At 35.6% G+C, this 17,088-nt stretch overlaps 1 protein-coding gene across 2 annotated transcripts in view; it reads left to right on the forward strand.

The window, feature by feature from the left end:
- Nucleotides 1-17,088, forward strand: part of LOC135111150 (attractin-like protein 1) — a 33,570-nt gene that overhangs the window by 5,890 nt on the left and 10,592 nt on the right. Inside the window, exons 3-13 of one of the 2 annotated variants that reach the window (XM_064024157.1) lie at nucleotides 2,004-2,132; nucleotides 3,004-3,197; nucleotides 3,679-3,882; nucleotides 4,456-4,535; nucleotides 5,130-5,640; nucleotides 6,071-6,251; nucleotides 7,008-7,319; nucleotides 7,493-7,561; nucleotides 8,435-8,627; nucleotides 11,428-11,496; nucleotides 16,641-16,949. In XM_064024157.1, coding sequence (XP_063880227.1) covers nucleotides 2,004-2,132; nucleotides 3,004-3,197; nucleotides 3,679-3,882; nucleotides 4,456-4,535; nucleotides 5,130-5,640; nucleotides 6,071-6,251; nucleotides 7,008-7,319; nucleotides 7,493-7,561; nucleotides 8,435-8,627; nucleotides 11,428-11,496; nucleotides 16,641-16,949 — 2,251 coding nt within the window. The remainder of the gene's footprint in view (nucleotides 1-2,003; nucleotides 2,133-3,003; nucleotides 3,198-3,678; nucleotides 3,883-4,455; nucleotides 4,536-5,129; nucleotides 5,641-6,070; nucleotides 6,252-7,007; nucleotides 7,320-7,492; nucleotides 7,562-8,434; nucleotides 8,628-11,427; nucleotides 11,497-16,640; nucleotides 16,950-17,088) is intronic. The other variant, XM_064024158.1, reaches the window with a different exon arrangement.

Genomic DNA, 17,088 nt, shown 5'->3' on the forward strand with positions numbered 1-17,088 from the left:
ATTTGCAGTGTGATGCAAGAAATTTTTTAATCACCTCACCTCACCACCATTACCATGACAGTAGAATGGAAAACTGGTCATCCATTTATATGGAGATGTTGTTTCAGTTTCAGTATGATTGGTTATTTGCCTAAATTCAGAAGTGCACAAGTAGTACAGAATTATAGTTATCTTGACAGCCTTCCTCTCTGCCCTTGACTGGACAGTCTCACCATCCTTGATCCTTTCAGTCATGCATTCTCCCGTTCTGGCACTCCAGGTGACTCCACTGGGTCAGATGCTCTTAGCTATTTGTATGAGTTAACCTCCTTCCCTTTATCAATATGGGTGATGTCTATGCTGCCAAACTGAACCCCACTAACATAAAAAAAAAAAAAAAGGGAGTTGCCAGCATTCACCAGCAAACATTGACTAGAAGTTTTGATGCCTTAGCCTGGCAATCCAGAGATAGTGTTTGTATGCATGCATACTTGCCAGTGCAGCAGAGCTGTTAAGAACTTGCACAGTTAACAGTCCAATTCCAGTTTGGAATGTTTAATTGAGGCAGGAACACATAAATGAACTGGAAAGAGCATTAAACAAGACAAGGTTTCCTTAGCTCTATTTGAGAAAATATAGAAATAATGTAGATGCTTTGTAGCTGCTATTGTTTTATTGTTTTATTCATGTGACTTGGTCATCTGACAGATTATATTGAGAAATGTAGGGTAGAATCATCAGCATAAGAATGAATAGGGCAGGGAGTTTAACAAAGAAAATAATTTGTGAATAATAGAAAAAAAAAACTAGGAGATAGGACACAACCTCATGGAACACCATTGTCGATAGGCTTAAGGAAGAACATTGTCCATCTATCACTGGAGCAAAAGAACAGCTGGAAAGGAACTTTGAGATAAAGATACTGAGATGGATCAAAATCCTAAGAGGGAAACTTAAAAATTAAAGATTTATGTGAGACTTTATCAAAACCTTCTGGTGGGTCTTAGGCAGCAGCAGAGGTTTCATTGAAAATCTCTTGAGAGGATGATTAAGATTCAGTAAGGAAAGTCTGATGATCACTAGTGGATTGTCCATATGAAATCTATGTCAGTGATCAGATTGAAGACTACAAGCAGATAAATGTTTCACAATTTATTGAGGAGACTCAAAACACAGGCAATAAAAAAAATAAATAAATATTCAAAGAGTTGTTGAGTTCTCATCCCTTACATGAACAGATTGAATGTAAGCAAACCTCCAGCAAGAAGGAATGGTAGATATTTATAGAAATTAGAAAGTTTGGTCAAACATAAAAGTATAAGCATGGAAGCAGTCTCTTAGAACAGTAGAACGGGTTTCAAGACCATAAGCCTTCATGGGGTCAGTCTTATTAATAAGCATAAAGTCAGGAGATGGAGAGGAAGAAGGACAAGTCCATAGTCATCCAGTCTTGAATTTTCAGGAAAAATTTGAATAACAAGCCCATCTGTAGAAATAGAATATATCTATTGTAGCACAACTTTGTAGGAATAGAATGTATTTATTACAATACTCTGTGGGCATGTGAGAAGAATACTGCTTCCATTTTGTCCATACATCTTGAAGCAATTAAAAGGGGCAGAGAGAGGGGATTTGGAATCCTCCTCCTTCAAATTGTCATTTGTACAATGAGATAAGACATGATTTCTTGTCTTAGCAAACCCCTTTAATGGGGATTATAGTCTGGTGTATAGACATTTAGGTATACATACCAATATATGTACTAATACCAAAAAAATAAACTGAAATTGTTTGAGAAGTCTGGATGTCTTGACTACATATAAAGGTAATCTTTCTGAATTTATCCAGAAGAGTCTTATCATTCATAAATACTAGTTTTACAGCTGTCATTATTAGAATGCAAAGATTTCTTTATACTTTTAATATCATTATATAATTACTTTTACTGTTGTATGAATCTTTAATCGTTTGGTGTTGCTGTTTTAATTAGTGTGATCATGAATGTCCTTCTCCCTTGGCTGCAGTGGTATGGTGGTGCAGGACAACTACCATGTTCCTCACATCCCTGAGGTGGTGGCAAGGTCAGGCTCTGCATTACTCTATTTCTACTCTGATGCTGCGTATAACCTCACAGGATTCAAAATATCCTACCGGTAAGTTTGCTGACTCTTTTCAAAAATTTTGATCTCAATACTTGTATATATTATTTCAGTTAGCTGTATTGGTTATAGTGGCCCATAAATTTTGTATTCAGTAATTCTGTCATAGGTGTTCTTCATTCTGAAGATTAACAGAGCATAGATGTGTTGTCATAATATCCAGGTGATCACAGGAGTTGCAAAATGTGGTAGAAGTGAGAGGGTTCTCTTCATTGTAGATGCCTAAAATCTTTAAATGTTGCACATGTCCTGAGCATAACCTTCATACTGTAGCCTGATGGTCAATAAGAGAATTGATTGAGTCATCTGCCTGTTTTCTCACTGGCTTGCACTGTTCCACTTCACAGAGAATGTGCACTCCAGGTTTTCCAGAAAACTGTTTGGACATAAGGCTGTCATGATTTACAGCACCAGAACTATATAAAGGGAAAGATATCATGTCTGATTTTGATAATTCAAGGCTTGTTGTTCAAGCCTTCCCACTCCAGAAAACTGAGATATTCCAGGTTATCTTTTGGACCTGCCATAATTTTTTGAGAGACCTTGCAAATGGGATTTAAGCAACAAAAAAATAAATAAATAAATAAGATAAAATAAGTTGATTATAAACAAAAATCTAAAACTATAATTTTATCTACATCTAAATGTAGAATGTCTTTTTTTTTAGTTTCAGTATTTCACCAAGTTATAGTTACATTGCACATTTTGCCTTGTGCTATGGCCACTGTAATGATCATTTATCGATTGTTCCTTTGTAAGGAGTGAAAAATGCTGGCATTGCTATATAATTCGAGTTCATTGGGGATTCAGTTAACACAAATCACATATATTTTGCAGAAAATTTAAATATGATATTCTGTTACAGAATCAATGGGTGTCCAAGAACTGTTGAAGGGGAGGAATGTTCTGGACATGGTGTTTGCCTCGATGGCATCTGCACCTGTAATGCTGGGTGGGGTGGCCCTGCCTGCTCTGTGCGTGTGTGTCCTGAGGGCTGCTCAGGAAATGGCCAGTGTAACCCTGAGGAACACCGTTGCCAGTGTCATTCTGGCTACACAGGTGAGGGCAAAAGGTTGTTTGTTGTGTGCTCTGTGCATTGGTACATCTCTGTTTAGGAACTAAGATGCAATATTAATCATTAAAAAAATTCTTTCAATATGATGTGGTCATGGGGTGCTGGAGATCGTTGTAGCAATGAAAGAAATTATGGGATAGTGGCCATTGTTAGTGTGTGATGATTCTTAACTATGACTCCTTAGCAACGTTTTAATTTCCCTTGCATAGAGATAACCAAGGCAAGACCTCATGCCATGTCTCTCTTTAGATATTGAATTGTAGAGAAATATACCCTCTTTATGTTCCTTACAGTTTTAAAGTTCCTTTATGCAGGGTGTAGGAAATATGGTTGCAGTATCCTATCAACTTAGCTGGAGGTGTTCAGTCAGGCCTTTCATCTCGTTCAGTCAGGCCTTTCATCTTGGTAATGTATCTAACACTTGTTAGATTGTATTTGATGATATTTGTGTGTATGTGTTTCTAGGTGCAGACTGCAGCCAGGTAGTGGAAGCTGGGTGGTGGGAGGTGGTGGGTCATGACATCACCAGCCAGCTGACCCACTCCAATCCTGCCTCAACTCTACTAGAGAGATCCTCTCACACCACTGTTCTCATTGATGACACAGTGTGGGTCATTGGGGGTTACTCTTTTACTGAGCGACCCTTCATTCTCAAATACGACATATATGGTATGTATATGGACTTAAATATGGGTAATTTACAGGAAATTAATTAATTTATATGGTGTTGAAAAATAACTGGTTATATTATTTGATTAATGGATGGATACTTTTCTCTCTCTTGAAGCTATTATACTTAAGTGTTTCATGTTACATGAGCTCTCCACTTATAAGCAAATTGGTAAGAATTGTTCTTAGAACAAGTTTTTTAAGAAATGTGTTCATTTCGATTTTGTGATACTTGATTTGTAATTATGATATGAAAAGGCAGAAATTCTAATCATTCTGCTTTATGAAGTTTAAATTATTGTCATTGTTAAACTCTGAATAGAGGTAGAAAGGAGAACAATATCTCACTCTGTGGGTGTTTCACAGACCCAACAGAAGTTTGGTAGGCATCAGCTGTACACTTATCACAATTTATAATCCCACTACCTAAATGCTTGGTGGCAAGATTTTGGTAGGAAGATTGCATACCTTCTCTGCCATAAAATAGATTAAGGGATAAAGATATTAGACATGTATAGAGATATACTTGGTTCAGATATAGGATAATTTTGCTTAATTGAACATTCTTACCAGGCGACAACTGGATTGCGGTTTACAGTACGAGCATTAAGAAGCCAGTACGCAGATATGGACACACCACTGTAGTGTATAATGTAAGTTGATCTGTTGTCTATTGTATATTTTTATCTCCTGAAAAATAGATGTCACATTTTCATAAGGAGCAAGTGCAGATATCACCAGTAGATGAAAGGAGGTGATACATAAACAAATGCCATCCATGTCCATTATCATTATCTTCTTAAAAGATTGCTTTGATATGCATATCCTTAACATTTTCTTTAACAAGGCATTATTGTTATTATAAATGTGATTATCTAGAGACTAAGAATGTTTGCAAATGTGAATGTATGCATGTAGACAGTTATCTTCATGCAAGGTGGGAACATCAGCTTGGTGTAGTTGATAAATGATTACCACCACCACCCTGAGTCATATCATAGTACAATTTGTGTTCAGATTCAAGAAATCTTAAGAACATCTCATCAATATGATAATGATGATGTGTGGTTAGAGTAAGGAGTCATGTTTTTATTTATTTTTATATTTTGACTAATACCTTTTCCTTGTCTGAGTCTGGACATAACATTGACTATGTTGATGGTGGTGGTAGTGTTTAAAAAAATGGAGGATAAAATGCCTGTAACATATAGCTAAGACCCAATACTTGATTTGTCTGCATTCCACAGGGCTCAATATACATGTATGGAGGCATGAAGGCAGATGGAAACATCACTCGAGAGCTGTGGTGCCTGGATACTCAAACTCTGAAGTGGTCACTGGTGCCCTCTAAACGAGCTGCTCGCGGTGGTGGAAGGGGAGGTGGTGGACGCTCTGGAAATGGAAGAAGGAGCAGACAGGGACGCAAAGAGAGAAACAGACGCAATAATCGAAATGGGAAGAATAAAGATGACGAAGGAAATGTTAACGGCAGAGAATGGGGAGAAGAGGAGGAGGAACAAGAAAATGAAGAAGGGAAAGGGAACAAAGAAAATGAGGAAGAGGAAGAGGAAAAGGAGGGACACCAGAGAAAAAATAGAAGTGGTGGTTGTTCACATGCTCCTGGCCCATGTGCTCCTATCCGATGCGTGGGTCATGCATCAGTTGTAGTCCAGAAGGGCAAGAAAAACATCATGTTGGTCATCTTTGGTCACTCTTCTGTTTATGGTTATCTGAACACTGTCCAGGAATATGACTTAGGTAAGCTGTTTATTCTCTCTCTCTCTCTCTCTCTCTCTCTCTCTCTCTCTCTCTCTCTCTCTCTCTCTCTCTCTCTCTCTCTCTCTCTCTCTCTCTCTCTCTTTAAGTAATATGTTCTTATATAGTGCTGGACATTAAAACAACTGAGGTGAATCATTCATTCCTGCCACAGCCCTACAGAGACAAGAAACCAGTCAATCATTCTGTTTACCACTCAAGAAATGCTCTTCCATACACAATGGAAAAAATTAATAAATAATATGTGAAAAACATAAATAAATAACAAAAATTAAATAAATGAGTAAATAAATAAATGTAATAATTTAAATTTCTTTATTTTAATATTTTAATATTTCAATTTTTTTTTTTTATTTGTTTATTAATTTTTATTTATTTTATTTTATTTTTTATTTATTTATTTATTTTTCAGATGAACGTACCTGGAGCACAGTAGAAACTCGAGGGGCAATAGTAAAAGGGGTGTATGGCCATACAGCTGTTTGGGACCCTGCAACTGCTCTGGTTTATGTTCATGGAGGGCTGCTGTCCCATGACTCCACCAGCCAGGTCATTGCCACCCTTATGACCTATGAGCCAGTCAAGCAGAAATGGTGAGTTCTTAATGCTTATATTATTGTTGGACTTGAAAATGATGATGAGTATGATGATGATGATGAGGTAGGTTCAACAGGATAGACCTGATGGTACAAAAAAGACTTGCAATAAGACAAATATGCTCAAATGAGGGAGTATTTCATAATTATCTACCAAGTTCTTATTTACATTAGTTTGTAGGTTTGAAATCCTCCATCCTTTACTCGACCTTCTGCAATCTTTAATCTGAACTTGTGTATTCTTTTAAGCAATCTTCCCTCCATTACTTCTATATTACCAAAACTCCTTTTTACTCATTAATCTGCCCTTATTGCTTCACTGTTATCCATGCATATGTTGAAACTCTGGGTTTCTAACCAACCTACGCTTGTAACTATGTAAGCATAGAAATCTCTATCTATCATGACTTGTATTTAGAGTCCACTGTCCATATGTTTACTGATAATCCAGTCAAACATTGTTATTTTTGTCTCAACAAAGAGATAATTTTTTTCTTTGAACTCTCTTAGAGGTCCCAAAACCATTACTTATCTCACCTTTTGGCATTGGATCCTCCTGCTTCAAGTGAAGGATTGGAAGTTTACTCCCTGTTCCATTCTTTCATCATTGAGAACTGTATGAGTGCCACTCATAAACCTCCATCCCTACTGCATCTCAACTCTTTACTTTGTCACATTCCTTTTCTTATATACCCTAGAATTCAATTATATTTTTTTATGTCTTGCTATAATCTTGATATTTTTATCAAACAGGAAGCTGCAGAGTCCAGCCCCAGTGCCTCGGTTCTTGCATTCTGCCGTCCTTGTTGAGGGTTTGATGTTGGTATTTGGAGGAAACACGCATAATGACACAGCCTACTCATACGGTGCCAAATGTTACAGTGCAGACTTCTTAGCCTATGACATAATTTGCAATTCTTGGCACACCCTTCGCCAACCCCCCAACCTTTACTTGGATGTGGCACGCTATGGCCACACAGCAAGTCTCCATGACAGCAAAATGTATATAATTGGAGGCTTCAATGGGAAAATGCTGGGGTCTGTTTTGCGCTACCATCCTGGAGAGTAAGTTTTTGTATTCATGTTGATCTTCATGTTTTCATATATATTTTAACACAAATCAATTTATGAAGAATTTACATAAAATCTTTGCATGATGTAATATTGTCTTGATTTTATATCTGTCAAAATGACATTTACATATAACATTTGACACCAGACCATTTGTTATCACTCAGGTGTAAGCAATTCACATCCAGTGAGGAGTGCCTGAATGCTTTCCCTGGACGCAAGTGTGTCTGGATCAGGTGAGAAATAGCAGTAAAAAAGTTTAATAAATTACAACATTCATGTTATATGAGTCATGGATAATGGATATTATGGACAAAACTGAAATTTAAGGAAGAAGTAATAGACTGATAGTGATAGTAGAAGTTGATGCTATATGAAATCAAATATGAAACTCATTGTAGGAATGGTTAGCTGAATAGTTTAAATTCAGCAAATGGTAAAACATCTTTAGCTTGCAGATACAAAAAAAAAGTGGATATAGAAAGAGTGAGGGATGGAAATTGACTCATACACACAAAATTGATTATGCATGGATGTCTTTATTGTCTAATGTCTGGCTGGGGGAGGAATATATGTTGGAGCTTGAAAATTAGCACAACATGGACCAAACTTTTTTGTGTCACGACAGATAAACTAATCTAGATGGAAAGGAAATTTAATTTGAATGTAAGAGAACTGGAGGAAGAGAAGGATATTAGTTGATAAATTGGAAAATACCCATGTAAGTCACCCACTGAATAATTTAGGCCTCAAATAAATAGATGCCAATCTCTTGGACAAGCAAGAAGGGAATATCTGGATAAGGAGAGATGGAGGCTGTTCTGCTGTATCCATTCCTTTGAAGGATGTTCTAGAAGGGAACAAGGCATTAGAGAGTTAAATGGGTAGATCGATATTTAGAAGTACCATAGTACCATTTGCCATGAAAGCATTAGCTACACTATTTAATAATGTAATGTTTTAGTGTACTTGTGAACAGGTTACACATTAAAGATAAGTGGAACCTCTTTGAGCATATGTAAGAGGAAGTTTATGATTAGCCTAAATAGTTTTGACTATAAAATTTGTATCATGAAAATACAAAATCAAATTTGGTTTCTCTTTTTCAGAATTTTACAGCTTTGTGAATCAAACAAAAATAATGACAAGAATGCATATGATGTTTGTTCAAACGTAACACCAGCACTGAATTTTACTGAGCTCTGCAGCAAACAGCAGTCATGTCTGTCATGCATGTCCAACACCTATGGCTGCACATGGTGTGGTAGTGCTTGCACCCACAACAAATGTGTGGAATACAAGGTCAGTTTAACTGTCTTTTCTTAATCGCTCTTATTCTAGGAATCTTTTTCAGTTGACTGAAGAAAGTGACATTTATCTTGGTTGGATATTCCTGAGTATGCTTACACAACTGACTTTTGCTAGGAAGGTCAATAATAATCTGTTCTCTTTTCCCTTGAGTCTTATTTCTGTGTGTGTGTGTGTGTGTGTGTGTGTGTGTGTGTGTGTGTGTGTGTGTGTGTGTGTGTGTGTGTGTGTGTGTGTGTGCGTGCGCACATGTGCACTTTTCATGCATGCACTCTGTCTCAACTACTTCCATTTGTTAGATCAGCCCAGTATAGAGATAGGTCATAGTTATTAAAGAAAAATGCACCATCATGTCAGCTTTCCTTCTTCTTTAAAAAAGGAAGATTTTTATTTTGTCACCAATAAAGATAAACTGCAACATTCAGACACTGAAATTGTAACTTGGTAATGTAATCATATAGCATTCCAGTTATAATTATTGAACATGGAAGGCAGTTAGGAAGGAGTAGTGGGATGGACAGAACACTTCATAGCATCTGGTGTCTGCCATGTTTAATAGGATATATGTATATGTGTATATATATATATATATATATATATATATATATATATATATATATATATATATATATATATATATATATACATATATCATGTCAAAGTAATATACCAAGAAGAAATTGTTCTTCCATAGCCAGTTTTGCCCTACATTTGAAGATATTATTTGGGTGTAATTTGATTGTATATCTCAGTCAAAGATACATTGTATAACTGGTGGTTTGTTTGTTTTAGAAGATATTGGAGACTTCTAGGATGAGCTAATACAGTGTTTAGCTTAGCTTTGGAAACAAACAAACAAAAAAAAATGTAATGCCACACTTCTGTGACACGATTGCACAATAATTACATTGGTTAAATTTTGGCATAATAACCTGTTAGAGTTTATCATATCATTATTATCATCAGCATTATGAATGGCAGTTCCATGTTTACATGGGGCTTGTTTAAACTTTACATTTCTGTGCAATTTAACTGGTAGGTCAAATTTTGACTTTTGTTTTATTTTTTACTGATATGGAAGTGTGGAAGGTGAGATGTAAGCAAGAATAATTGTTTGATCTTTACCTCATATAAAAAAAGAAAAAGAAAAAGACTAAGTGTGAAAAAAAAAAAGTTGTACCAGTGGTCACTTATACAGACAGACATAGCTGTGGAATGCTGGGAATATAAGAGTTTGACATCAAGGACTCAAGTGGTTAAAATTAGTTACCTGTGATATGTGCATTTATAATGAAATCAACAACCTCACTGGCCTAGAGTATTTGAATTATGAATGTCAAGATTAAAATGTTAAATGGATGAGCAGTTGGTATGTATTTCAACTTAAACTTGGAGTTTTTATTTATTTATTTTTTTATATACTTTTCTCTTTATACATGGTTTATATGAGGCTATGAGTGGAATAAGGTTCCAAGTGCCACTTTTTAGAAAATGAGAAAACACTTAGTTTTTTTTTTTTTTTTTTTTTTTTTTTTTTTTTTTTTTTTTTTAGCTGTTTTGGAGCAGTTCTATAAGAAAAAAATCCTGTGATAGTTAATCCTTCTTACCACTGTGTTGGGACTCTCACATACACCTGACAATAGAGGTGTATTGTTACATGAATAACGCAGAGAATATCAACCTAATGTTAGTGGAATACTGGAGCCTGATGTTGGTTTCCAAGGTTCAGGTCCTGGTGAAAGCATTGCTTAGCCATAACGAATTTCTGATTGGATTATTTAGGGAAAATGGACCTAATGACCACTAAGCAGAGCTTGTGCCTTCTTTTGCAGTGCGGTCAGCATTGTGGTCAGTTAGTACTTTCTACAAAATGACAAAATGGGATTTTCACCCTTATTGTGGTGATTCTTCTACATAAGCATAGTTGTACTAGTAGAAGAGGGACTGGGGAATATGCTGGTGTACATAACTAAAAAATGGCCACTGTGGAGGACCAGACCTCCTTCCACTCAATGCCTCATATCATCTATTATGAAAATAGAAAATGAGATGAAATTCTAAGGCAATAATTGAAAAATAAAATAAAAAAAGATATGTGAAATTACTGAAATACGGTTTAGTGTTATATATTTTCAAATAGTGCTGATGTAGGAAGATTATCACTTGAGAGGACTTATTTGAATCATAACAGTGGCTATAATTTTCAAGAGAGATAGGTGAGTTAAACTGATTCTTTCCTTCTCTATATGTATTAATGTAAAACAAATCATAATGGTTTTCTCTGAACTTCATTATTTAAGACATACTTGCATTATTATGGTACCATTTATAAAGGAAGAACTTGTACCTGAAGTTTAATTTATATATATATATATATATATATATATATATATATATATATATATATATATATATATATATATATATATATATATATATATATATATATTTTGATTAACAGGATTTCAGCAAAAACAATTTCTTACTGAATATGGCTTTTGATATTTTAACAAAGAGAGATATATGTGCATGTATAAATATGCTCATACTGTTTTTAAACAGTAAAAGCCAGTTTTTCCCATATCAGATTTTAGAAAATATTTTTGTTGACCTTTATATATAAAAAAAAGTCAGATTAAGGCCTCAACCCTTCCTCATTTATATTGAAATTATGTGTAAGAAGAGCTGAAGTGTGATTAATATGGGATTTATTTGTGTGAAGATATGTACATAATCTTTTTCTTATGATTTTTTGAGTTTGAGGAACATTAACTGATTGTCTTGTTTCTGACAGCCTGAGGGTGTGATGAGTTTGAGTAATGGTCTGGTAAATAAAGAGGTTCCCAGGCCTACCAAGGTGGTGGTATGTTGGTGTCTGCTGCTGCTCATCCTTATGTTTTCTTGGTCACCTGATCTGGGTGGTTTCTTGTGTGCATGTTCATCCTCTCTGCCATAATTGTGTTACAGCCTGCTTACTCACCACAAAATTACATCTAGCACATTTAATATATGTGTGTGTGTGTGTGCTTGCATGTGCATGTGTAAGCATGTGCATCTGTGTGTTTGTGTGTGAGAGAGAGAGAGAGAGAGAGAGAGAGAGTACACACTGAGTGCATGAGAAATAACGCAGCCATATGACTTCCAAGGGTGGTGCCACACATTGATAGGTGTGGGGCAGTCGGGTGTGGTAGGGAAGAGTACTGTTATGAAGGAGCTTTGTTCAGGACCAAACTGCCCAAGTTGTGTAGCTGATCCCCATAAAGTGAGAGCAGGAGTACTTTTTCTTTGTTGTGGTTAAGGGGTTAAGAGAGTGGTGTGAATGTGAAAGTTGTGTGCCTTGTCTTGGCTAACCCCTTTTTTTGAGGACAGCCTTGGTATATGTATGTATGTATTTTATTTATTATTTATATATTTAATTATTTTATTTGCTGATTTTGTCTACACATTTTTCATGAGATATCTCATCTCTTCTCTGAAGCTGTTAGATTTACATGTGCTGCCATCATGAATGAAGCTTCTATATTCCATAAGTGTGTGTGTGTGTGTGTGTGTGTGTGTGTGTGTGTGTGTGGGTTAATTTTTCAGTTGCTCTGTACATATATATGTACTTAATTTCGAAAGGATTAGGTTCTTTCTTTGTGCATGTGTGTCATGTAATATTTCTCAATGATGTTTATATATTTTTTTGATTGAAAGCATTTTATCTTCTTTTCTTCATGTTTTCTGGTGTTGTCATCCAGCAGTGAGCTACTGTCAGGTGACTGAGTTCACCATATAAACATGGACTAACTATTCAGAATGATACTGAGGTGATTGGTTCAAAATAGGTTACCATGACTAAAGTTTAATGATGTTTCACCCGTAATAAGTCGTAATGCTTCACTTTGAAGGTGTTATGCACAAACCCCATATCCTAATGCTTCACTTTGAAGGTGTTATACACAAACCCCACATCCTCCAGGTTATTGTACACAATTGGCCACTTTCCGGGCTTTCTTCAGAGTTGATGGCCATAAACCTGAACATTATGAGAATGTCTTGTTGCAGAAGGATATATTAGAAATAGCTTGTGAAGGAAACATCAGCCAACAACAAAAGGTCTTTTCTACTTCTTTGACATATTAATCTCTTTATGAAACTTGCATAAATTATAATCCTAGCACTAATGAAAACACTAAAAAGTGCATAAATTATAATGCTACCACAAAAAAATAAATAATAGATAAATAAAAACTAAAAAGTGTCACTACCGTGCAGGAAATCCTCAATATAAGTAACCTCAGTACAGTGAATATCAGATATAATGAACCCCTTATATACTGTTAGTTAAACCTCAAATGTAACAATTTAGATAGTTGAAAGTGGTTCATTAAATGCAGTTGAAAATCACAAAAAATTTTTTTGTTCACTTAATTAATTGATTGATTAATTCCTGAAGAAGTGTAGCACAGTATCAATATAATATGTGAAAAGTGAACCTCATCAGGAATTTATTAAGTAGTAAATGGTAGAGGAGAATGTATTTCACTATTTTAGGAAACATATTTAGTTAAATCAGCATCAAAATGGGGGTGTGAAATAGTGGACATCCTATCTGCTGAGATTTACTGATGAAATTTTGTGGAGAAACTCTTCACATGTGGTAAAACAAGTCACCATCCTGCATTTTAATTGACATTTTCATAGTACATAACTAATATTATATCATCAAAGCAATTTACTGAACAAGATTAATTTTTGGAAAACATAGTTTATGACTGTCAGTATAAGTCAAAGATTAACTGTAACAAGTAACAGTCCTCGGTTTAATTTCACATAGAAATAACTAATATGACCTTTGGTCAGTACCGTGATATTCTCTGATCCTAAAAAAACATTGCTTACCACTTGTATCATTTCATCTTAAGTTGTTGCTCAGTATAATTGTCTCATAATCTTAGAGTAAGACAAAGAATATTGTTGTCTTGAAGATCACAGTCATTGTCCTGTACAGGTGTCAACCCATATACTTATGCTGACCAAATCCACAAACCTATGAGCCCAGCTAATCTGTTTTTCTGGTCTGGTGAAAACCATCATTATTTTGGAAGGTATCACTTAAATATGTGAAATCCCAAGGCCTCAATATTCTTGTCACATAAATTAACAAAATACTGTTTCATCCAGCATGCTTCCAAAGATTTGAACTTGGTTTTAGTACCAAGAGGCCTTTAAGGTCCAATGATTTCACCCCCTTGTGCAGTGCCTCAGAGGCCATTATCAGGATCCAACTGTGACCTGTAAATATTCAAGAATAAACAACAAAGATGGCTTCAGATGCTGGCATTACTGGCATGCATTTTGTAGTGGCTGTGGCCCACAACTTCCTATTTTTTGCTTCATTTGTTGTATAATGCTGCACTGTTGGATAAGCAGATTAGATTTCAAATACAATCTTCACATTTTACAACACTCTTAGATTAAAATATAGATCACTGATAATTTGTGGAAATTTTCCCAGAATGTGTCTTCTGACGCACTGAACTTTACTTTTAGTGGAAGTTAATGCCTGCCCCAGGTATTTGTTTTAGCCAGCACATAACACTAATTTGCTGGTGCTACCTTGTCATCTCTCTTTCCCGTTAGATGACCAATACATTGTAGTATAGAGGAATGCAGTCCATACAGTCTGAATCTTGGTCTTTAGCAACTCATTGCTTCAGAGTTTGCAAAATTTCTTTAGCTTGGATAGGGGGAAATGTGGTTTCATCAACTGGAGGAACAGTAGCCATTTCCTGAACGGTATGTCAGAGAATGTCAACAGGGAATGCTTGCCACATACAACTGCTCAGAAGTCTTATCCAATGAGTCTGTACCCCTGCATGTTCAGTGCTAAGTTGTCACAAGCTGCATAGAATTTGGGATTGGAGTAGCATCTCTCAGTGGTTTAATAATTTAGGATAAAATAATTTGTTATGGTGTGATCCTTGATGTCTTCTGTGACCTAAAGCTTTACATGATAGAGGTCTACAGTATACTCTTCCAGGCCATTAACAAATCTGTATAACTGATTGCTAAAATGTTCTAAGCCTTCCTTTCCAAAATTTATTTTTAGTCTTCCCATACTTTCCAGTGTTTCAATCTGAAAGGGGAAAGCTGTCTTGTAATGCAATATTTGTAAGACTTGAGCCATATTAGTGAAGGCAAACATCTTTATTGTGAAATGTAGGAGGAGTAACAACTGCCCGATTATTGCAGACCTTGCATACCTGCATACTACAGTATTTATCTTTTTCTTACAAAGCAAGATTATATAAAGAAAAAAAAAAGAAAATACACACACACACACACACACACACACACACACACACACACACACACACACACACACACACACACACACACACACCATTTGTTTTCAACATGGAAAAGGAAGGAGATCTAGAGTATTAGGTATAAGCATTGTTTCTCTCTCTCTCTCTCTCTCTCTCTCTCTCTCTCTCTCTCTCTCTCTCTCTCTCTCTCTCTCTCTCTCTCTCTCTCTCTCTCTCTCTCTCTCTCTCTCTCTCTCCTTTTTCACATAGTTTCATCTAATCCTCTCAGATGATTCCTTCCTGTCTACTTAACTATTTCTCCTGTATACATTTATGAAATATAGTATGGTCATGTGTTTATGAAAATAATTAAAGTAGATGAATGAAAGGAGCTCAAGGAAAAGAATTAGTGGAAGAGATGGGTGTGGGAGCAAGGGAGATATTAGGTTGTAAATCATTACAGACTAGCTGAAGAAGTGGCAAGAATACATTTGTCCACTTCCATTGGAGGATCCCTGTGATCATGACTATTTTGAGATTTGTATTTGTTTGCCCACCTTCTGCTGAATCCATCAGTGCTGAGTCTGGGATGAGATGAAGAATTCAGTCCTCCTACTATTTTCTGTTCTGATAAAATATTTGTTTGTTTTTAAGCCATAGCTTTGAAAATATTTGTATATATATGTATATATATATATATATATATATACTCGTATATATATATATATATATATATATATATATATATATATATATATATATATATATATATATATATATATATATATATATATATATACACTTACCTCCCAGAGATTGCAGTAATTCTGTGGTCATTGCCATCTCAGGCATGTTGCATCTAACATACAGTGAAACTTGTGCTTTGTGCATGATACTGAAATTGTAAAGATGTGGGTTTGTCCCCAAAGAAACTGTTTTCAAAATATGGTCTTAACCAAAATGTTGATGTTTCTCAAGGTATTTGTTATATTTATATTTCTTTCTGTATTGGTTGCCTAGTCCTCCCATGGGGATCTCCCTAAAGGGGTTAGTCTTAGCTGAAGTCTTCATCTTTCCCAGTTATGCCATTCCCTTGTTGCATGATCAAAACCTCACATGTCATCCTGTCATCTCTTCCCCTTAAGTACTTACGAGTACTGTCATTTTTGTTTATCCACATTATTGGCAGTTTTCCTCTCATATTACACCCTTCAGTTTTAGTCTTGAAGTTGAAGAGTGGAATGATTTACCCAGTCAGACTGTATTCAATGTATTCTCTACATTTTTTTTCATTCTCAATCTAAATTGGTCTATTTATCCCATCTTGAGTCCTTCATGCTCCTTTAATGTAGCTCAAATTCATTGCATGTTTGTATTACTGTTTTGCTGCATTCCATTTCTTCATCTCTGTTGTATACCTCAGTAGGAAGGATAGTATATATCCATTTTTATATCCATTTTTGCTGCCATATAAGTATTTATTAATATGAAGTTAACTTCAAGATTTAGAAAAAAATAGCTCATCATGCCTCATGTATTTTAATATTGTTATTTATAAGTTATATTGATAGGTTTCAATGTAGCATAAAAGAAAAAAAATATATTAATGGAATAAGTAGATTTACTCTATCAAATAATTTTCTTAATATCATTAAGGTTTACTTATAGTAGACTAAATCACTCAGTAAAGGTATCTTCAATTACTCTGAAACAGGGAGTGGGCAGTGGGGATGGCTGTGAAGAGGACAGTCTCAGGTCCCACTGTAAGTCTCTCAAGACCTGTCAGCTGTGCCGTGCCCACCAACACTGTGATTGGCAAGAGCAAATGTGTGTGGTGGCCCGTAACAGGACAACCTCATCAGAACACCTGGAGGTATCTGGAGACAACATTCCAAGTACTCCTCCCATTGACCAGCAAGACCACCATTCTTCAATAAATGGTGGCACACGAAATGCTCTCCACCCACACAAGCCCTGTGAGGCCACTTGTGCTGAGAGGCTTACATGCTCCAAGTGCACTGAGGTAAGCATTTATTTGCCAACTTGCTAGTAATAACTCATGGCCTATGGAAATATTAAAAAGATATATGCAGATCAGTGGATAATTTTATCACTAATTCTATGATGTCTTCAGAATCTTCATATCTAAATTCGCCATTTGT

Source organism: Scylla paramamosain, chromosome 21 (assembly GCF_035594125.1).
Source record: "Scylla paramamosain isolate STU-SP2022 chromosome 21, ASM3559412v1, whole genome shotgun sequence".
Taxonomy (NCBI): Eukaryota; Metazoa; Arthropoda; class Malacostraca; order Decapoda; family Portunidae; genus Scylla; species Scylla paramamosain.